The following is a 21,860-nucleotide window of genomic DNA, read 5'->3' as shown; positions in this document are numbered from 1 at the left end:
GTTCGAAATCGTCCAGCCATTCCTCCACATCTTCCCCGCGCATACCAGCGAAGGGATGGGGCTCACGCTGGAGGCTGTTAATGACGTGAAAAGGCGCGGCACGCGGTGGCGGAGTGGGAACGGCTGCAGCACCGACCTCTTCTTGGTGCGACATATTTCCGGACACCTGGCCCAAGCGGCGACCTGAACGTAGCTCCAGGGGGTAGAGTGGTCGAGAGGATGACGGGGGTCTAACAGCACGCTCCACCACGTATGAAGTCTTGGTTTGAAAGACCTTTACGTATTAGGCCCGAGGAACCGGCAGCCGACAGCTGAGATGAACGAACCAAGATGATGATGCTACGTGACAACGATGAGGATGCATGAGCAACACATGATAATGATGATAATGTACAGATAAAGAGGATTGGTATACTAAATGCCCACAATATCACTTTGAGAGATGCTGTAGGGCCGTGTGCTTAGATTTGGGTGCACATTAAAGAACCCATGGTGGTCGAAATTTCCGGAGCCCTCCACTACGGTGTCTGTCATAATCATATGGTGGTTTTAGAACGTTTATTCCACATATCAATCAATCAATCAGAGCTTGCAAAAAAGAAGAGCATACCCACACATTTCAGCAAAGTAATATTGTCTTGTTAAAGCAGTAAGTGAAAGAGGATGGATTGGAGCCTGCACCCACCTCTAGGGTTTTAAGCGTGGATTCTGTCATTGTCACGAATAGTGCTTACAAATAAAAAATTTGTTGGTACAAGAAAAAACGCAAAATACCCAGAAGATACTCTACGGATGAGCATCCCTCGCGTATCTTCTTGGTGTGTTGCATTTTTCTCGCACTCAGTAATTTTTTTTATCAGTATACACCAACTAGGCCCTCAAAATGTCGGTTTCAGTACTTAAAGCCCTCTCGTAACAAAGTGCAAATTGCACGAAAATGTGTTTAGTGCATTGTTTATTTTTGTAACATTGAACTGACATGTAAGCCATAAAAAGAAAGAGCGGCACTGAAAGTGAGACCCGAAGGAGAAACTCGTTTTGCCCACTGTGATGGCATACTGGCTGCCACATGCACATTGCTAAGCAGGAGGGCATGGGTTCGGTTCCCGGCCACCAGGCCATGTTTCGGCTAAGGCAATAACCATAACAGAAGTTTATATGCATGTTAAAGTACCTCAGGAGGTCGAAACAATACGTCCTCCACTATGATATGCTTCGTAATCTTTTTGTGGTTCTGGCTCCTGAAACCCCACAATTTCGTTCGGTTTTTTAAGTTTGTCTCGACAGATTAACAAGGAAGGCTGCACATTCATTATGCTTCTCACACTAAACAAGTGAACAGGAGCAGGCCATCACATTTTTACCCAATTCCACTTCTTGTCCTTCTTTTTATTTATCAGGTTGTTCAGCCGATTCTTTCTGGAGATTCCATCCATCACGTCAGAGGCACTCATAATTCTGAAGCAGTACTGCCAAAACGAGGTAAGCTGAAATGTTCTTTCTTATCCCGTATTGTATGGTACGTATAGCAAACACCAAGAGCTGTGTGAATGCGGTACCAGGTTGCCCTGCATATCACTCAAACCCCACCGTGGTGGTCTAGTTGCCAAGCTACTCGGCTGCTGACACGCCGGTTGCGGGATCGAATCCCGTCTGCTTTGGCTGCATTTTGGATGGAGGCGAAAATGCTGTAGGCCGGTGCGATCAGATTTGAGTGCATGTTAAAGAACCCCATGTGGCCAAAATTTCGGAAGCCCTCTACTACAGCGTCTGTCATAATCATATGGTGGTTTTGGGACGTTAGACCCCACTCATCAATCAATAAATGCAAATCACTCAGGATGCGCGGTAGAGCAGCAACTAGTTTCCGAGCTCTGTAAGTACACTGAAACCTTATTATAACAAAGTTGCACATTACAGAGAGATATGCTTGCTTTATTTGAAAATTCGTTATAGAGATATATTTCTGACAGTATGTCTATTACAACTTTGTTATAACCAATATTTTATTATAGTTGGGTTCATTATCTCGAGGCATTAGTGTACTACCACCTGTTGTGCTTGCTTTGACGCATTACCTGCGTCTAGTGGTTATGCCCATCGACCTAGTCTTGCATAGACTGGCTTTGCGAGTGCACATACTATGCGCTACCACTGGGTAAAGAACAAGGTTTACTGAAGTATTACAGGAAAATGTAACCTTAGGTACTTGATGCGAAATATGTGCATCGTAGTGTACAGAGTACACTTGCAACATACCATTTGTTCCATTGCATGCCCAGTCCACAGTGGCCAATGGTCTGTCAATCCTGAGGTCGCTGGTGGACTACCGACCTCCAGGGCAAATCGACTACCTGCAGAAACTACTCGAGCTGACCGTCTCTCAGAATCAAGAAGTGCGGCTCCAGGCAGCCAAGCATGCCAAGCAGCTTCACGAACGGGGCAATTTTAGGCCGATCATCGAGGTAAGTGATTATCCCCTTTCAAGGATGGTCTGCCCTCGATGCAGCAGTCCAACACGTTGTTTCATTCTTCGGCAGGACTTCGCGTTGATGTACCTGAGGTATCTCCTGGAACTTTCACCTCCCCAGCATTTGTTCCACGGCTGTCCTGGTAAGTGGACATTCTTTAGCAGAGTTGCTGCTTACAAGAAATAAATGCCTTTAATACTATAGGCTTCGTACTTGTGTTCTGTATCCTCTGGTTATCTCTTAGTTAACTGAACTTCCCTTAAACAGAAAATCATATTTTTCTGGTCCCTTCAGGTTACATCTAATGAGAATATACCGTGCTGGTATGCCGTGCTCATACAATATACCGTGCTCATACAACAACCCACCTTGCCATTTTGGTGGTGCAAATGTTGTGCTTCTTGCGTGACATTTGCATCCATGATGCAACTAAAATTTTCAGACAAGCTGTCGTATATTATATATCAGATTATATACATCCAAACCTCATTACAGTGAAACCTCGTTAAACCGTACCCGCGTAAACAGTAGTTTCGTTTTAAAAATAGTGAAGTCAAATCCCCGACTCGGCGGCCATTGAACATAATGCATTTTGTATCCGCATAAGCCGTACCAGCGTATCGCGTATGTATTGGTTAATAAGTAGTTTTTCCAATTTTCGTTGCGCACTCGCCGCGGCATGTCGTCCCCCACTGGGCGTCCCGACAGAACAGCAAGCCCCAGAGAATGAAACACGCCTTGCTTGTTTGTGTTGATGATGATAGCGGCTGTATTGGTGAGCGCGATCTCTTGGATTTTACTGCAACAAGAAGCACTCGGCCGGCTAGGCTTCTGGTGTTGTCCACGCGATGGCGCTTTGCACAAACACGCAAACACGGTGTGGGCTTGCTTTGCTTTCTTTGTTCCTTTGGCGCCGTGCATAGGTGTTCTCTGGTTGAGCCGTGCCGTACAGCTCTCGCGTCGTTTTTCACGTGTTGTGTATGTGTGCTTGTGCTGCTTCGTACTTGCGTCATGCCGAAGCTGGGACAAAAGCATCAAGTGCTGAAAATAGAGGAGAAATTGGACATAATTCGTGCTATTGAAAGTGGCACGAAAAAAATCGGCGCTGGCACGCGAAAAGGACCTGCCGTTAACCATGGTGTGTGGAATTTGGAATTCCAGAGAGAAGTTGCTCGGTAGTGCTGCTGCAACTGCGAAAAGGTGCCGGCTATGCGGTTCGGCGTTTTCGGATGTAGAGGAGGCGCTGGTAAGGTGGCTAAAAGCTGCACGGTCAAAAAATCTGCCTATCAGCGGACCCCTGCTCGTGGAGAAGGCCCTGGTTTTTGCCTCGCAGCTCAACCATGACAACTTCATGTGCAGCAATGGCTGGCTGGCCAGATTTAAGGCGAGGCACGGCATTACCACGAAGACTGTTTCGAGAGAAGGTGCTGCTGCTGACGTGGTTGGCACAGAGCAGTGGCAAAATGGTCAGCTGAAGAACGTCTTGGAAGACTACGCACCTGATGACATCTTTAATATGGATGAATCAGCGCTATTCTTTAAGCTGCTACCAGACAAAACGCTCGCGTTCAAAGGCGAGACGTGCACTGGCGGCAAGCATGCAAAAGACAGAATATCAGTGGCGTTTTGCGTAAACATGACTGGAACCGACAAAACTCCGCTCCTCTTGATTGGAAAGTCGGCGAAGCCTAAATGTTTTAAAGGCGCCCGGTTGCTTCAGGGGTCGTATATTGCAGCAACATCAAAGCATGGATGACGGCAAAACTCTTTGAGGAGTACGTGCGCCTCATCGATCGTCGTTTTGCGGCTAAGAACAGAAGAGTTGTTATTATTTTAGACAACCCTTCGCCGCTCGTCGCCCTGGACAACCTGACGGCTGTGAAGTTGGCGTTTCTGCCACCAAACACAACAGCGATTGCCCAGCCCTTGGACCAAGGCATCATTCGAGCTGCAAAACAGCTCTACAAGAAGAATCTGCTGCACAGATTTCTTCTCGCCATTGAATGTTGCAAATTTTTCTCCATCGACCTGATTGGCGCGATTCACCTGCTCGAGTACTCGTGGCGGCAGGTTGAAGCAACGACAGTTCAAAATTGCTTCAAGCGTGCTGGCTTCAGTGTGTGTGCGGGCGACGCAGATGACACCAGTGACACCATTGACCAGACTTCGGACATCGTAGGCGAAGCTCGCAGAACTCTGCTAGCTGAAGTGCTGAAGCGGCAGGGCGTTACGGAAGGCATTTCCTTCCCCGACTTCAGAGACGCAGACAGCGATGTGCAGACATCTCCAGACATGCCCGACGAAGCCATTGTTGCCTCGGTTGTCGAAGTGTTGCCAAATGATAGTGATGAGGACGACATGGAAAGCGACAACACGGGTGATCCAGGTCCGACAGTGGCCGAAGCTGCGGATTGCGTCAGCGTCATGCGTGTATTTGCCAAAGAGACGGGGCTGGTGGAAAAGCTGGTTCACAGCATAAGTGAATTTGAAGCCACTGTTGTTGCTGCTAGGCCGCCGCGTCATCAAATGAAGATTACAGACTTTGTCACGCGAAGTTAATAAATTACTGCACGTTTTTTGTTCTTTCATCGCACTCCCTGAAGGTTTCTTTTTTTGACAGGCAAGTCAGCGACCTGACACTATTTCGGTTAAGCAGTACTACCGTTTAGTACGTACTTTTTCCGAGCTCCGGCCAACTACGGTTTAACGAGGTTTCATTGTATAACCAAGTTGCATCATACACGAAAATAAGTTTGTTGTATCCGAAACTTTGTTATAAAGACATACTCCTAACACTGTATCTATCGCAAGACTATTCTTCATTTACTTCATTATAACCGATATTACGTTATATCCGGGATCATTATATCGAGGTGTGAGTGTGTATAGGTTGCCGGTGCTTTGATCTTACAAGCTCTGGTTGCCAAGATTTGTAACAACTACCATGCACTGTGCGCACAGCATGCCTTGTGTGTGCGAATGCATCAGGCTTCCCACTGACATGTATCTCACTGGTGAAACATAGTGGAGTAGTGCCGTCTTGCAGGGAATTTCAAGGAATGTGAGCCCTGTTGTTTGCGTGGCGCGTGTACATGACGCGAATTCTCGAAGGCCAGCATAAAAAACTTTCATGTTGAAAAAAGACATTGCCGTGTCATTCAATGCAAATGTTTGAGTGCATTGTAACCTCCATGCCTTGTGCCTTTTGGTTTCTTTCCTTTCTTTCTTATGTTGCCTAAATAAGGGGTCTAAATTGGAAGTGGTACTCATTGGAGCTATAACGTGCGCACTTCGAACCTGTTGGTTTGGCTGCATATATGCAAATAAGATGTGGTTGGGCCAAGTAATTGGTTTGCCTGCCACGCGCCAGGATATGGTAGCAATGCCTTCCAATTGATCCTAGCTGCTTTTATCCTCAAGTTATGGCAGGCTGATAACACAACCAGGGGTTGTTCTGACCAATGACTAAGCATAAAGAGAAGCATCAAAAAAATAAAATAAAGGAACATTACTACCCTGTTATAGTCTTCTTTGCAGTATTGTCAAGAAGATTACCTCTCTGATACTGCGTCGGTTTAACCGTTTATCATTCACGTGGTTGTTGTGAAATTTTTGTTTTAATTTCTGCAGTGTGGACAGAAGACAACACAAAGATCTGCATGCAACTGTACATAAACCTTCTGCCTGTCAATCACAAGCTGATCCACGAGTGAGTCTGCTCACATGTTTGGGCTATGTATGAATTGGTCTCTGATCGCGTGTGTGCAGTTTTCGAATGCAGTGTACAATAGGCGTTTAGCGACTGTGTGTAAAGCCAGAGAAGTTATACCTCATTCTATTCTTGCTGAATATGAACGGAATCATGAATGATGACTTCTGATTTGGTTATTTGCAATTTTGGTTTGTTTGTTTTCTTTTTGTATTGGTAACTAGCTTTCATAAAACCGTATTCCTCACAGATATACCTTCATTGTATCTCATATTAGTTGTAAGAGTATGCATTGCATTCCGATTAGTGAAAAACATTTTTAATTTTCTTTATTCTACCACGTCATGTATACAGTAGACTCTCAGTAAACGTAAATCTGTTCAATGGAACTACTGCTTAAACAGAACTATTGCTTTTGCACCGCTTGGTTTCGGGCTTGTATTCTGCACCTATGTTAACCTCTCAGCAAAAAGAACTCCTGTTTAAAGGCTCATTCACACCAAAGGCGGCGTGACAAAGGGGCCAAGCGGGATTTTCGAAGCTCCGAGGCGGCGAGTGCATGAACCTTGTGGGAATTGAGGCTGGCCTGCTGCCTTTGCGCGGGCTTTGCCGCCTTTTCTGCCGTTCTCATGTCCCGGCATGTCTCCCCTCCTTTGCTGTCTGCCGCGCTGGGGGAGCGGAGTGGCATTTAACCCCCTCACCCGGTAGCGGATGTTGACTGTGGCGCTGTGCGCGGAGTCTCCAGAGAGGTTTTCGCGCGCTGCGTCGGGAGCGGACAGACAGATACTCTCCGGGACTGCAGACGGTGAGCCACGCAATATTTTCTGTCCGTCGACCCCCGTCGCTCGGGGCTCGTCGGACTTCGCTGACGGCGCCTCGCGCCCGAGGCGAACGCTCACTTTTTGTTGCCCCACTGCGTACGCACGGCCGGAGGGCGGTACGGTGTCCTAGTGCGTGGCCTAGCTACGCCGACCCCTCTGCCTCCGAAGCCAATGCGAGCGCCTTTGCCCTCGCTCGAGCAACCGGGCCTTTTTCCTGGTGTCTCCGTGGATCACCTTTACCGCAGAGACGTGCTCGTGGCACCCTGTGTAGTACTTTTATGCCCGTGGCGTGGATAAGCCTATTTGCTTTCCCATCGCGCCTTTGCAACGGGCTGTACTGTGTTTGTTCTTGCCACAATAAAGTGTTGCGACTTTGAGCCGTACCGTGTTCTCGCCACGGCGACGGTTAACGCGTGCCCTGTGGCTCGCTAAGACCGGACCCACGCTGGTGGCCGTACTCCTTCGGGATACGTGTACACCACAACCTATTCAGATCGCATGCCTCCTTCGGCTGGCCATGCGGCAGAAGAGGCGGGCATCTCGCGCTTTTGCACACGTGTCGCTATGACGTGTCAGTGCTTCTTCCAAATGTACACCCGCGCCACCACCACGCCTCCGCTGAGTGACGTTCTGATTAGCTGCGACAAAGAAGTGAGAGTCGTTAGGCGGCAAAAAAATGCTCCGAGAGCGATCGCTTTTGCCGCCTGGAAAGAAGGTTTTTCCCGCTTTCCGCGTTGCCGCCTTGCCACTTTGGTCGCCTCTCCTTGGATGTGAACGAGCCTTAATGGAATATACTTTCCTAGTCCCTTCATGTTCTGCTAACTGACAGTCTACTGTAATTTGTTATATATGGTCTCATACAATTTGTTATATATGGTCTTATACAAATCTCGTTCTTTTCGTTTGAAGCAAGTAGTATTTAGTGGTAAATAAATTGGAAAACAAATATACTAGCTAGAATATTTGACTTGGATGTTGTAACCTAGTACTTAGCATGTCTGAATGACATTGTGACATAATTTTGACATGTCAGTTTTCATGTATAGGTCTTCATTGTACTCTAGTGCATGTTTGTACTTTTCTCCTCCTAGCTGAATAACAACATCTTTATCTTTTGTTTTCATGTGCCTTCCAGTCTCGCTGTTGTCTATGTGGGTGCCATTGCCGAAATCAAGAGGACCATTCTGCGTGGTCTTGAAGGACCGGTACGTACTTAGATGTTTTTTTTTTCGCTTTTCATCAAGGTTGCAGCGTTCATGTTAAGGAACGTTACCAGCTTTCCTTGCACAGAACTCACTTTGTCCAGTACTTCTTACAGATTCGCACAAAGAGAATTGACTGCATTCAACCAACAAGTTGCGAAGTTTTTAACGAACGTAAGAGTGTGAAATTCTGGCTGTTGCGACTGTGGGCACTGTCCATGGCCGTCAGCAAGGGGGTGTCAAAGGGGCACTTGTCGCCTTCAAGCCACACCAGCACTTGCTTCACCCAAGCTATGGCAGTGCTCTCCCCTTCTTCCAGCCATAACGCAATAGTGGTTGAAAGAGTCCTGCTGATGCTCATGGCACTGTCTATTTTATTCCAACCTCGATGTAGTTTTTATTGCTTGCTAATTGCTCTTTTTTTTTGGCCACTAATTAGCCATTAGCACGTCTATTTTTTTTTATGCATTGAGAAAATTGGCGTATTTGCCATTCAGACGTACAATTGGCCATAGAGGTGGAGCCTATGCTGTTTTTCCCATTTCTTTTTCTTTCTCAACATTTCTTCAGTTCTGTGGCGTCAGTGTTAATGTTTGAAGCGTAGTGAGAAAGAGATATTGGGTACTTTTTTTGTCACCCCAGCAACAATTTGGCTTTGTGTAATCAGAGCAACTTTACGAACAACAAACGCTAGCCATCTCAATTCCAAGCTAGTCGTGTTTCTTTCATTGAGGCTTGGTGCTCGTGAAATTGCAGGTCAAAGGCATGGGCATGTCCTCCCCCGAACTGCTGCTGCTGGTGGAGAACTGCCCAAAAGGCGCAGAGACGCTTGTCACTCGGATCATCCACATTCTCACCGACAAAAGTGAGTCATCCCTCCGTGTGTACGTTGGCAATGTACTACACTCAAACCTCGTTGTAACGAAGTTGAATGGGAGCCATAGTTATTTCGTTATATCTATTATTTTGTTATATCAATTATAACAGTTCAAGGCAATGTATGCTCAGATGGGCGCACACCTATAAGCATGCAAAGAAGAAAACCACCTCGCGGCCCGATGTACCGCTACACGACCACGTGGGTGACGGAAAATAAACACAGTCGATCCTCATTAAATCGGACACGCTTAATTCGAACTTCTGGTTAATTCGAACTCACGCTGAGGTCTCATCGAAGCCATGTGTATTCCAATGGGCGAAAATGTCCTGTAATTCGAACGCGCAAGCACTTGCCACGAGTAATTCGAACACACCGCGCTCCGACTATGCACTCAGCACCATGCCCAATCCCGTGGCGGCACCTCTCAACACTGCACGTGAAGAAGGAAAAGAAAAAGAAAAGATTGTTCATTCTCTCTCAAATGCTGATCTGTGACGTGCCTATGCCACGCTTCTCCCTTTTCTGTCTCTTCATAAAGAGACCCTTCTTCTTTCAAGGCCACGCGCGGAGAGAGAGGAAAACATAAAATAAAGCTGTCACGGAGAGTCCTCTTTTCTTGGTGCAGGGGGTAGCAGGAGAGACACAGTCGTTGCCGTCGTCTTTAAGGCGCGGAAAGGGAAATCGCTTTGCACCGTGGCGCAGCTTCTCGGTCATGTGACCCGCTGAGCGCACCCTCAATCCTCTCTCTCCACTGGCTGTGTGAGAAGGACGGCTCTCTCGGCCGCGCGTGGCGTGGCTGTAAGGTCGGCGCAGGAGTTTTGAAAGAGACGCGCCAAACGAGCGTCAAACTCCGCAGAAAACGATATACTTGACACACTACAATCGTTGTTATTTATAAACTATTTGATAGACTAATTTAGTTCGTTATATCCATTTACCGGTCAATTTTACTTTGTTACAATGAGGTTTAAAATGCATAGCTCTCAATGGGGCTTTCAAGGGGAACTTTGTTCACTTTGTCCTAACCATTATTTCGTTATATCCTGTTATGGGATAGCGAGGTTTGAGTGTAATACTAGTCGGGTCCAAAAAGTTTGAAGAGGTCGTGCCTACACAGCCGATGCGCGGCACCGATCACCTCACCAGCTAAAAAAATGGAATCTCCATTCCATATGTAGCAGTCAATGCTGCAGAGGCTAGCAAGGCATCTTACCGTGTTTTTTGCACCAGACACTAGTTAAGTCTTGTTAGCACCTGCAATGCCAGTTTTTGTGGGGTAACAGGTTAGAAGTCCTTGTGGCTTGGAGATGAACAACCCTTTTACATGGCTGTTAATCCGTTGTGCACAGTTGAAACTCGTCAACGAAACCCAATTTTACGAATATCCTGATTGAACGAACAAATGTCCCAATTGATTGAACAAAAGTTTCTGACTACTTCTAATCATCAACTGTACCTATCATCTCGGCAGCCATAGTAAATGTAAAGCATAATATATTTATTTGTGGAGTCAGCTGTACGGGTGGTTTTTGTGAGGTACCGTTTCTTCTGTGCCACTATCACTGGCCCTCATAAACGAGTTGTCATCGCTGGACGTAGACGCAAGTTCATCCACTCCTTTACTTGTTTTCAGCTCCGCCATCATCAGAATTAGTGGCCAGGGTCCGAGACCTTTACCACAAGCGCGTGTCTGACGTGCGGTTCTTGATACCAGTGCTCAATGGCCTTTCGAAGGTATGCGTGGATTCTCCCTCAGTTTGATTACAATTGTGCATTGCAGGAACAGACCTCTCGTACTTTGTGCACAAATTAGACAGCGTTATGCTACCACCATGCTTGCTTCACTTTCACATTGTGCTTATGATGAAGCAGTAATTCTCAAGAAAGTGAACTATCTTAATTAAATTCTTTCACTTGAGGGGTTAGGACTTCAACCTAACATCCATAATTTCAACTCTGAAAAGAAAAAGAACTGCCATACATTATGTTTGAAGAATGTCTAGCGCATTGTTGTTGCTGAAGTTTAAAATAACGTGTTTCTGTTACCATGACCTCTCTTGCTACCAGATTCATTATCGTCTAATTTAGTGCTGTGTTGTGTGAATGGTAATGCTAATAAAGAGAACATCGGCATGACATTTTATAGGCTTTGAAAACACCTTTGAGGATACATTGGCTATTCCATCACTTCTTAAACTAGGGCTCGAGTCAAAATTGATTTCGTTTATAGGCAGCAATAAGTTTGAAGTTTCCAATTCTTGCAGAAAGAAGTGATTGCAGCGCTCCCCAAGCTCATCAAGCTGAATCCAATTGTTGTGAAGGAAGTCTTTAATCGCCTCCTGGGTAGTCATGGTAAGAAGCAATGCTTTCTTTCATTTCATCTGAATTCGCCGTATTGCAGGTCGTGTTTATCTATGGCCCTTGTAGAGCCCAGCTGACGTAGTTTCTTGTGTCGTTTCTCCGCAGCACGTCGATCAAAAGGTCGTAAGGAAACACTGTCGTGTGACAGATTCAATGCCGCGCAAACTAGATACGAATGTCGCAAGAATCTGACCGTGTTTCCGCAACTGTTTTATTTGCAGTGGAATCGACCGCAAACTTCACAAGCCCAGTGTCTCCTGCTGAGCTGCTGGTAGCCCTACACAACATCGATCCTTCCAAGTGTGACGTCAAAACGGTCATCAAAGGTTTGTACTGCGTATTCAACATTTCAGTTTTAGCACCATATGATTAGGGTCTTTTAGCAAGTTACGGAAGTATGGTACGCAAATACGGTAAGGCAATATGGTAGCACTCCTCCTTTCCAGTGAAAGTGCATCCCCCTGGTTAACAATGCGCAGGCTGATAGGCCACAATGAGGCGTGACAACCCCACAGTAACTTTTGAAAGAGTTTTTGTGTTGTTGGCAACCAGGAAAGTAGGACTAGTACAGTAATACCGCAGTACCGTATATCCGTAACTTGCTAGAAGACACTTTTTAAGTACTGTTTTATTGCGCCCTAATGATACGCGTATGAAGCAGTTCAAACTCAAATAGAAAATAGCAGAACCTCATTGACAGACTCGTTATGTGGGTACAATTAATTTTGTCATACTCATACCAGTGCACTATTCGTAGTAACTTAATTCTAGAATGGAACATTCAGACTCCTTGCATTACCGGTAGCCCATCTTTAGAGCAGTCTTTGGTACCCCTATCCCCAGCCTTAAAAGTTCCAACCCTGCACATGCCTTTAGTTGCACTTTGGTTTCCTTAATGGGGGTTATGGTGACCTGTCGTTCACAGACACTGCCATTGCTACCATGCTTCACACGATCTAAACTAAGCTGACCTGAAGTTTCCCTCGTCTTAGTAGCTGGCTGTTCACTCAACACAGGGCACATCCAGAATTGTACCCAGAGTTCGTGCAATGTTAGTTGCCTCAAATTTGGAGGATTGAAGTGACCATATGGTGTCACCATGATGTTTTATGCTGCCTGTATTGGTCAGTATTGCTCACTTGGTGTGAATATCTGAAGAGAGAGATTAGTTTGCAAGAGCAAGCAAAAGTCGTACTGCGGAACTGTCACGTTTTTTGGTTGCATTTACAGTCGACTTCTCTTAAACGGAACTCGAAGGGAATCCATAAAACTGTTCCATTTATCAGAAGTTTCATTTAAGCAAAGTGCTCTTATTTAGTGAACCAAGACCTTATTCAAATTTCACAAACCTCGCCTTACTCATGAGGATGAGTAGAAGAAAAAAAGGAGTGAAGAGTGGTTTGTTTGGCAAGCTTGAGTTGCTTTTTCACAAGGTATGCACCGATGCCTGATAAACTAGCTAGAAATTCTGGACAAGTCTCATGCTCAAAATAGCGCTGTAAAAGTTCAACAGCCTCTTTAGCTGGTCGGTCTGGTGGCACCACTGCACTGGCAGTATTGTCGTCACATTCATCGCTGGAAGGTTGATTCTCATCTTGCACTTCGGCAATCATTTCCTCGACAATCTCTTCACGACAGGTACGAGCATTTTTGTCAATCGATTCGTAGTCCTGCAGTGTGAAAGGGGCAGAGGGCAAGACCTGATTGAATACTGTCTCGATGTCAGCATCAGCAGGGCTTTCTTCTTCATCAGGTACTACTTTGTTGCACTTGAAAGCCAGCATGGCAAAAGCATCTATGTATTTTTGTTGCCTTCACTTGCTCCCAGGCACAAGCCAAAATGTGGATGGCTGCCAATAAATCTATGCTGTACTATTTTCCGCTGCCTGCTATAAGCAGCATTTGATGGAGCAATTGTTTGCGATAATGAACTTTAATGTTCTAAATAACCCCTTGATCTATCGGCTGGATCACTGCCATTGGATAGGCTGGCAAGAACTCCAGAGTGATGGCTTGGAGTCCTTAAACCTGACCATGAGGCATTTTCGTTTAAGCGAGTTTCGTTTATTGGGAGCCCACTGTATATACTCACAACTACATGGCTGTTGCAGTGACTTATTTTAACAGCAATGCAAAGAGGAGGGGAGAGGTAGCTTTTGTTTTTCTGCGTAACGTTATGGATATGCCTAATAGAAATTGAACTTGTTAACCCTTTTGAGGCCCTAATCTATCACGTGGCTTTCGACCAGTGGGTAGAATTGTGATTGTCTCTGAGTAGATGGTGGTTTTATTCAAAGTATGACCGGCTTTGTCATATTCCTTTTCTAGCATGATCCCCTTGCTGTGTGGGGGTGTGCCAGCATGCGTTAACCTTGAATTGCAGCCACATCCCTGTGCTTTGCGGAGAAGCACATCTACACGCAAGAGGTTCTGGCGGTGGTCATGCAGCAGCTGATGGAGCAGAGCCCCCTTCCCACCTTGCTGATGCGCACCGTCATCCAGTCCCTGAGCTTGTACCCGAGGCTTTTGGGATTCGTCATGAACATCTTGCAAAGGCTCATCATCAAGCAGGTGCGGTGTTTGTTTAGTGAAACCTGCTTGCAGACAATTTGGTTCAATCTGGACTATTCTTGCACCTCATTATAACAAAGTTGAGTCTTGCACGAAAACAAGTTTGTTATATCCGAAAATTTGTTATAAAGGTATGTTCCTAACACTATGTTCATTGCAAGACTTACTTTTCACGTACTTCTTTGTAATCGGTATTTCTTTATATACAGTTCGTTATATGGAGGTTTGAGTGTATTCCTAACACTATATTCATTTTAAGACTAGTTTTCATGTACATCATTATAACTGATACTTCTTTATATAGGGGTTCGTTATAACCTGGATGTAACGAAATTAATAAATGCCCGGAAAATTTTTTATAAAGAGGATTTCGTTATGCACAGGTTCGGTGTGAAAATTCGGTAAATAAATGCCCAAATTAGACAAACGCGCATGTCGATCGCGACGGCGAGAACGAGGGCAACGCCTGCTCGTAGCGTGCAGGCCCGCCTGCCCGCCTCACGCGGACGCGGGCCGCAGGCTTGCCGCCGGAGTGCGAGGCAGCTGCAGAAGGTGTATGCTCATAGCAAAATGCTAAAATGCGGAGCAAAATTTCTAGATTATCCGTGGGGAAAATTCGTTATATCAAGGTTGTCTCCCGCAGTTACTTTGTTACATAGAGGTGGCAAATACATGTGATTCTATGGAGCAACGGGCGGGGAATAGAAAAACTTTGGTATATCGAAGAATTCGTTATAAGCAGGTTCGTTATAAGCAGTGTAATGATCTGTAAGTGTAAAATGCTGCTGTAATATGAACAGTGCACTCTGCCCCGTCTCTGTGTTTTACTCAGCACATTACCAGTTGCACATGTCCTGACCATCGTTTCGTGATGACAGCTCATGTGTGGTTTGTTTTCAGTGTTTGCTGTGTTTAATAAATTATAGCACATGCTTTGTTCCTATGAAGTTTGCTGAAAGCTAGCATGCATGTTACATTCAAGAACAAGATCAGAAGCACAATAGATGGTTTGAACTGGCATCAATTTGGCTGATATCAGTTCGAATACGTGCATGTCAGAAAGCTGGATGAACGTAAAATGCATTACAACATGGAAATATGTTAACACGACGGACGCATACCAGCCAACTCTTCCGATTTTCCCGTAAAATGTACGAATTTTGACCGCACTTACGATTTCACGAATGTTGTCTGAAATTTTACAATAAATACTTCATTTCCGATAAAAAATAATAAAGCGTGGCCTCCGCGATTGGCTACGGCGCATTGCCGTAGCTAGTTGCAGAGACCACAGAAACGGCATTGTGCTATGTTTCGCCATCAAGATAGAACAATATGTATTGGTGTTATCATCATCACATACCCGCCAAGTGTCCCGCATTTTCCGGGAGAATCCCGGATTACGACCCTTTCTCCCGTTCGTATGGTTGCCATGAAAATCTCTCTGAAATCGAAGTTTGTGTATGAGATCTGGCCGCATTGACAAAAGTGCAGGTCAGTTCGTTCCAGGCTTTTTGCAAGCCTGCCGCATTTTATTATAAACGAACTTGAGAGGCCCTCATCTAAATGTACAGTAGAGTCTCAGTGATGCGAAACTGCGGCACATACGAATTCGTGAATTTCCCAGCCAAATTTATGTGTCCATTGGGCTAAAATTTGAATGTTTCGAACACTTTTCCTGATTGCGGCGTGCAATATGAACTTCAGTACCGAAACCGTCGAACGAAGGCCGATCGAGAGCAGCGTGCTCGAAGCTTCGGAAGTACGCGTGCGACCAGCGCACGCACTATCTTCTACAGTGCGTGTGGTTGTTGCCACAACCGCGGTCGTTCGACGCGATCATGTATGGCGACCACGTTAATGACAGAACTCCGAAGGTGTGCACACGGCCAATGCTCGACCAGTCAAAGCAACGCTGCTTTCAACAAAATCTGTGGACAAAACTGTGGCAGTTGCGATCATAGATAGCATAAGAAGACTTAGTTTTGAAGGCATGTGGATGGAAAACAAAACTACCGTTTGCCCCAACTGCCACGCACAAAACCGCGATTGCGGTGATCCGATAGCAATCTACGAGCTCCGAGAACACGTGGCTGATGCAGCGGTAGATTAAAGACAGTAAAGACGTAAAAAAGACAAGAATCATTTTGGCGTTTCTGTCCAAAGAATCTAGTAGCAAGCAAAGCCAAACCTATGACCTGCGCTTTCGCGGCGGCCAGCTGCGTTGTCCCGTTCATTCACGTGTGAAGACATATGCGAGTTGTTTTGACGAAAATTGATTTTTTACTTGTTGTTTTGATGTCGCGAAATTTCGGGAGCATTCGCGCTCCCCCTTTGAGACTCGCACTTTAGTAGGAAACCCTACCCTCGTGTGTTCGGTGCCTCCAAGCCATTGTGAGACCGTGACGGCAACGTGACGTGACGGTTTGCGCTTGCGTTAGAGACCCCCCCCACGCCGCCGTTGCCCTTCTTTTGTTTTTCGCAAAGTTTTTGTTGTTTTTATTTTGTTGCTGAAAATGGGGGAAATAATACAGAGCGTCAATTTGACTTATGGCAGCAGAACATGATTATGCTCGTCACTAAAGCCAAATATGTCACTACTACAAAATTAAAAACAAGTCGGTAACCCCTTGCCCCCCTTCCCTGCTCAGGGGGTTTTATGAATTTCTCTGTTGCCAGGTTGGCAAGTATGCGGACGTCTATTTGTTAGAAGAAAGCAGCATTGAAAATGCGGCTGAGAGTGAAAAGACAGCGTAGTTGCTGCTCATATTCCCTTTCTCATTCATGTTTCCAGCACTTTTTTCCAAGTGAATCAATGCCAATGAGCTCTCATGAAACTTTCTCGAATTCTCTATTTTTGACAAAATTAACTGTTATCAAAAAACCTGCCATAGTGGTCTAGTGGCTACAGTACTCAGCGGCTGACCCGCAGGTCGTGGGATCGAATCGCGGCTGCAGCGGCCGCATTTTTGATGCAGGCGAAAACGCTTGAGGCTCCGTGTACTTAGATTTACGTGCACGTTAAATAACCTCAGGTGGTTAAAATTTCCGGAGCCCTCCACCACTGCGTCTCTCATAATCATACCGTGGTTTTGGGACATCAAACCCCAACAATCATTATCATCAGTCATCGAAAAGCCACTAGGTGAAATCAGCTGATGATGCGATCCCTGGAGTGTTGTGTTTCGGTTCAGCAGCTGATTGGACCTCGCAGGTGTGGAAGCAGAAGAAAGTGTGGGAGGGCTTCATCAAGTGCTGCCAACGAACCAAGCCACAGTCGCTGCAGGTGCTTCTCCAGCTGCCCGCCGAGCAGCTGCGAAATGTGTTCCAGGTCAGCCCCGACCTCCAGCAGCCCCTGGTGCAGCACGTCAGTGGGTTCACCGACCACCAGGTATGCTTTCTTTGGTGCACATGATTCTCTGTCAGGAGAGTCGCATGATCCCTTTAGGCATTTGCTCAAAACGTCTGGAACGCAAAAGCCACCTTTCTTTTTTCCTTTACTTTTTTCTTTGTTTCTTCTTTAGTTCACTGGTTCTATCCCAACTTCAGGGGTTGCATTTAGATGTGAGCGATGTCAATGCACCGACACCAGATGGCGAGAATTTCCGGACCCCGCCATTACGGCATCTCTCATATCACGGTTTTGGACATCAAACCCTAGATATTATTATTATTGTTGTTGTTGTTATTATTATTATTATTATTATTATTATTATTATTATTATTATTATTATTATTATTATTATTTTTATTTTTATTCTCGGTAAGTTCTATTGATCTCCTCACAAAGACAGAAAGCTTTTTACACCGCACATCGATGTGCATCACTACCTCAGAGATCTGCCCACTTTTGACCATTGGTCAAGTCCGATGCCTCACCCCTTTTTAGTTCAGCACAGATGGGTGCCTTCATTTTTATCCAGGAATGTATTGCGCATACACTGCTGCCGTTGGCAACCAGGTTGCAATTCGCAGCAACTGGCACTTATACTGGCTAGTGCATCATAGTGGTCGCACCATCGAAACGTCTTGCATTTGATGCTGCTCACATCATCGCTACCTAAAATAGGCACTGCTGATTTAATTATAATTAGTTCAACAGCTTTTTGAATTAGTGCAGCTGTAAAACAGAGAAGTGAGGTACTAACCGGATGCAATTGCTTTCCGGCCATTCGCAATTGGTTGTGCGCAACATCTATGAGATCCCAGTGTGTGTGAGCTTTATCTGAGAAGATTAAGATATTATTTATTAGTGAGCCAACAGGGATTGCCTCTTTTATTGCACAACTCAGTCTTTGGTTTTGATACCCTGTAAAAACTCTTGGTTACTAAGCGTGTTTTTATTCTCACTGTTGCTACATTGTTCTAAGCTGCATCGCTTAAAAGGAAGACGCAGTGCACTAATACACGATACGTTTTCGTATTGTTGTATTCATTGCTTCATGACTGTTACAGTAAAAATGGAGCATGTTGGGACTTGGCAAGTTTGTTAATAAGTAGTTAACCACTGATACTCCTTGATAAAATGTAAATCGGTCGTCTGTTGGAATCTATGCAAAGTTGTATCGTGCTAAGTAATTCATACCTCATGGCTTTTTTTTCATTCCCTTCACAGAGAGCACACATACCGGAGTCCATATTGGAGGTGCTCAACCTGAGTAGGCCTAGGGCTGACTGTGATGTGAGTGTTCTGCGAGTGTATATTTTCCGTGTGTAAACAGAGTACACTCAAACCTCCTTATGATAAAGTTACATCCTACACAAAAATAAGTTTGTTATATCCAATGATTTGTTATAAAGGTTTATTCGTAATGCTGTACCTATTGCAAGACTATTCTTCATTCACTTTGTTATAACTGATATTTTGTTATATCAAGGTCTGAGTGTAACTTATTGCGAAAGCACTTATAGTTCAGATGTTCACTAGGGAATATAATCTTAAATAGCACTCAGTAGCACTTATGTGCACTTAATTATAAAATGCGGCTTCAAGACGATGCATATTTCTCCTGAGCAGGCCGTTTCATGGCGTAGCGGTTTCATGCAGCAGTGAAACCATCTTTTCGTGCATGGCACACATGAAAAGAATGTGTCGAAATTTCGGGAACCTGAATTTCGTGTCAAGGTGTGTTTGAAAACTGCCATGTTTGGTTGAATATTTATAGTGGTCGAATACTTGCTCAGGCTTACTAACCTCTATCTGTACGCCATTTCCTCACATTGAAGACAAATTTAGTCTAAGGTTCCGGGTTCCTGTCGTCGTCTTCTGTACCACTTTTCACCAATCTCCACCAAATAGCTGAATTCGCAGCTTGGCAACTAGTTGGAAAAGTTACTTTCCGTTCTATTTTTATGCTATTATCACACAAATTCTGGTACTGTTGTAAGAAGTTGACTGTTTTCTTGGCCACAGCAGCCACTAACTTCGTACTCTTTTCTTCTGCCACCACCACAGCCTGGCATTACCCTCTCCCCACAAAAAAAAAAAAAAAAAAAAAGAAAAAGAAAACCTCTGTACAGCGAAACCCCGTTAATACGTAGCTGCCGAGGACGGTGGCATAAATACGCACTGAACGCCTTGCGCATTAACCACCAGCTACAAGTTTGCATGTCTTCGCACGTGCTATCGCTGCCAGCACAGGAATAAACTCAGTGTCAGAGGAAATAGTGCCTAAAGTGCCCACTGCAAAGCCATTTCTTTCTTTTTGTCAAAGTGCAGAAGAAGATTTTGACTCTCACACACCCGCCCAATAGCACGTGGTCGTGACGGCAAGGAGCATTTTGAAACTACTGCGGGGTTCGGGATATGCAGAGTGGTACAGCAACAGAACAAACACAATCGGTTGTCTACTATAAAGTTGTTCCGCAGTCTGCTTCTAAGCAGAAACTGACGCAGTAGTGTTTTTTTGGATGCGGTACTGCTGCAGAGAGGCAAATCGTTTACTGCATGACTAGTAGCGTGCAGCACTTCGCCTACTCGGTGCACACCGTGACTGCTGATCGACTTGCTGAAAAGTACGCTCACTCGGCTTCAGACCATGCACAAATGCGGTGAGTAGCCTGCGAGGTCAACGCGGCGGTGACGAGCTTTCCACAAGCAATGTGCTCTCCGCGATGCTCCAGAAGTTATGGCAGTGGATTGAGGTGCGTTTGGGCCGTCTGAATAAAAGCGTGCAGCGTGGTTGCAACAGCATCACACTTGATGCACAGTGCGCGTGCTGGCATAATACAGCAAGGTTTCTCGGGTGCACACGACCGGCACCACTTAACTCCGCGACAGTGAGCTGCTTGCGTTTCTGTAGAGCGGTGCGCACTTGAAGACGGTCCTGCACAACGAAGCGGCAGCGATCGGCGGCCGAGCACGATCAGGTAGTCGCCTACTGAAAGCGTGCAGTATACGCCTAAAGTGACGCTACATCACACGCGTGCTCGAGCAGATAACCAGATATGCTTACTGTGATAAAGATTTTCGTCGGGGATAAGTCACACCAGCGAGTTTGTTGGTGGTCGCCACCTCATCTTCGTTTTTTCCCGATGATTGCACACAATGTTATCGCCGCAATTGCATGGAAGTCGGAATAACTGATTGGCTGATCTCCGTACTTACCAACATGACGAAAAACTGTTCACGGCACATTGTGGCATCTGCAACTTCAGCGGCCCAGTAAAATTTTCTGCCGCAAAATGTTAGTGCGGTACGCATTTAGTACGCACTAACCAGCAGGCATAAGCCGAACATTACGGCTTAAGCGGTCCACGAATGCATCTCTGAGACTTGGTGGAGAATTCGCCACAACTGTGTTTTAACCATTAATACGCCTAAAGCGGGTACGTATTAACGAGGTCTGACTGCTGAAGCCCGTTACAATGTAATTAACCTGCATGCATGTGTGTGTCTTGAAGTATTGTTTTGCGGTTCAGCTTGTGCACATTATTTTGCATGTTGCTTGTATTCACAATCAGTTGTAGCGTTTTTTTGTTTGCTCTGTAAACACTCTCAGTCGCTTCTTTCTGTTTTGTGTTTTCGAAGCTGCATAATGGAATTTTAGAGCATGCTTTCTGTGGTTTTTCTTTTCCCTCTTAGAAGTCAAAGTCGGCAGATAAAGATGTAAGTATGACCGACACATCGTTCATTTGTCAAGAAAGTTCGTCTTTGAGGACTTTTATCCAAAACATTTGCAGCAATTCACTATTTTCCTAAAGGGAGGCTTCAAGACAAGACAAGAAGGCATTACAGTAGACTCCCAATAAAGGAAACTTTCTTAAATGAAATTGCTGCTTAAATGAAATAATTGCCACTAATATATGTTTGGTTTCCTACTTGAATATTGTACCCCTATATATCTCTCAGTAAACGAAACTCCTCTTAAAGGAAACACATTTTCCTGGTCCCTTCAGGTTTTGTTTATACCAAGTCTACTGTATTTTCTGCGTGGCTACAAAAAAAAAAAAAAAAGAGAGAGAAAAAATGGAAATCTAACAGCTTACATTTGTCTAGAGTAATCTGGAACATCGATTCACTGAGCACATGTTAGTAAAAATACACTCGAACATCATTATAACAAGGTCACACTTGCCTCTAAAATACTTCATTCTATCCAGAAATTCGTATTAAATGATCATTTGTGACTTTATCTAGTAGAAAGCTGTTCTTCACTCATTTCATTATAAATGATAATTCATTAGATCAAGGTATGAGTGTAAAAGTAAGTGTCAGTGCGGATGTAGCATAAAGCTTTGAAAAAAATTGCTTAGCACTTGAATGAAGATTTGTTCTTGTTGAAGGGTCGAAATAAGCACCCCTACTTTACTAGATCGACCAAGTCGTTCTCTTTTTCTTTCTTT

The 21,860-nt window shown here is 45.0% G+C and overlaps 1 protein-coding gene across 4 annotated transcripts in view; it reads left to right on the top strand.

Annotated features, from left to right (window-relative positions):
* Window positions 1–21,860, top strand: part of Sym (symplekin scaffold protein) — a 67,292-nt gene that overhangs the window by 39,889 nt on the left and 5,543 nt on the right. For 2 of the 4 annotated variants that reach the window (XM_037418535.2, XM_037418534.2), the window contains exons 20-32: window positions 1,401–1,482; window positions 2,283–2,465; window positions 2,541–2,613; window positions 6,102–6,180; window positions 8,137–8,206; window positions 8,960–9,068; window positions 10,717–10,817; window positions 11,348–11,435; window positions 11,666–11,770; window positions 13,828–14,015; window positions 17,230–17,406; window positions 18,631–18,696; window positions 21,100–21,123. In XM_037418535.2, the coding sequence (XP_037274432.2) occupies window positions 1,401–1,482; window positions 2,283–2,465; window positions 2,541–2,613; window positions 6,102–6,180; window positions 8,137–8,206; window positions 8,960–9,068; window positions 10,717–10,817; window positions 11,348–11,435; window positions 11,666–11,770; window positions 13,828–14,015; window positions 17,230–17,406; window positions 18,631–18,696; window positions 21,100–21,123 (1,345 nt within the window). The remainder of the gene's footprint in view (window positions 1–1,400; window positions 1,483–2,282; window positions 2,466–2,540; window positions 2,614–6,101; window positions 6,181–8,136; window positions 8,207–8,959; window positions 9,069–10,716; window positions 10,818–11,347; window positions 11,436–11,665; window positions 11,771–13,827; window positions 14,016–17,229; window positions 17,407–18,630; window positions 18,697–21,099; window positions 21,124–21,860) is intronic. The other 2 variants (XM_037418537.2, XM_037418536.2) reach the window with 1 other exon arrangement.

The sequence above is a fragment of the Rhipicephalus microplus genome, chromosome 6, assembly GCF_043290135.1.
Source record: "Rhipicephalus microplus isolate Deutch F79 chromosome 6, USDA_Rmic, whole genome shotgun sequence".
NCBI classification, from domain to species: Eukaryota; Metazoa; Arthropoda; class Arachnida; order Ixodida; family Ixodidae; genus Rhipicephalus; species Rhipicephalus microplus.
The sequence above is the reverse complement of the archived record's forward strand: the minus strand, read 5'-3'. Positions and strand labels throughout refer to the sequence as shown.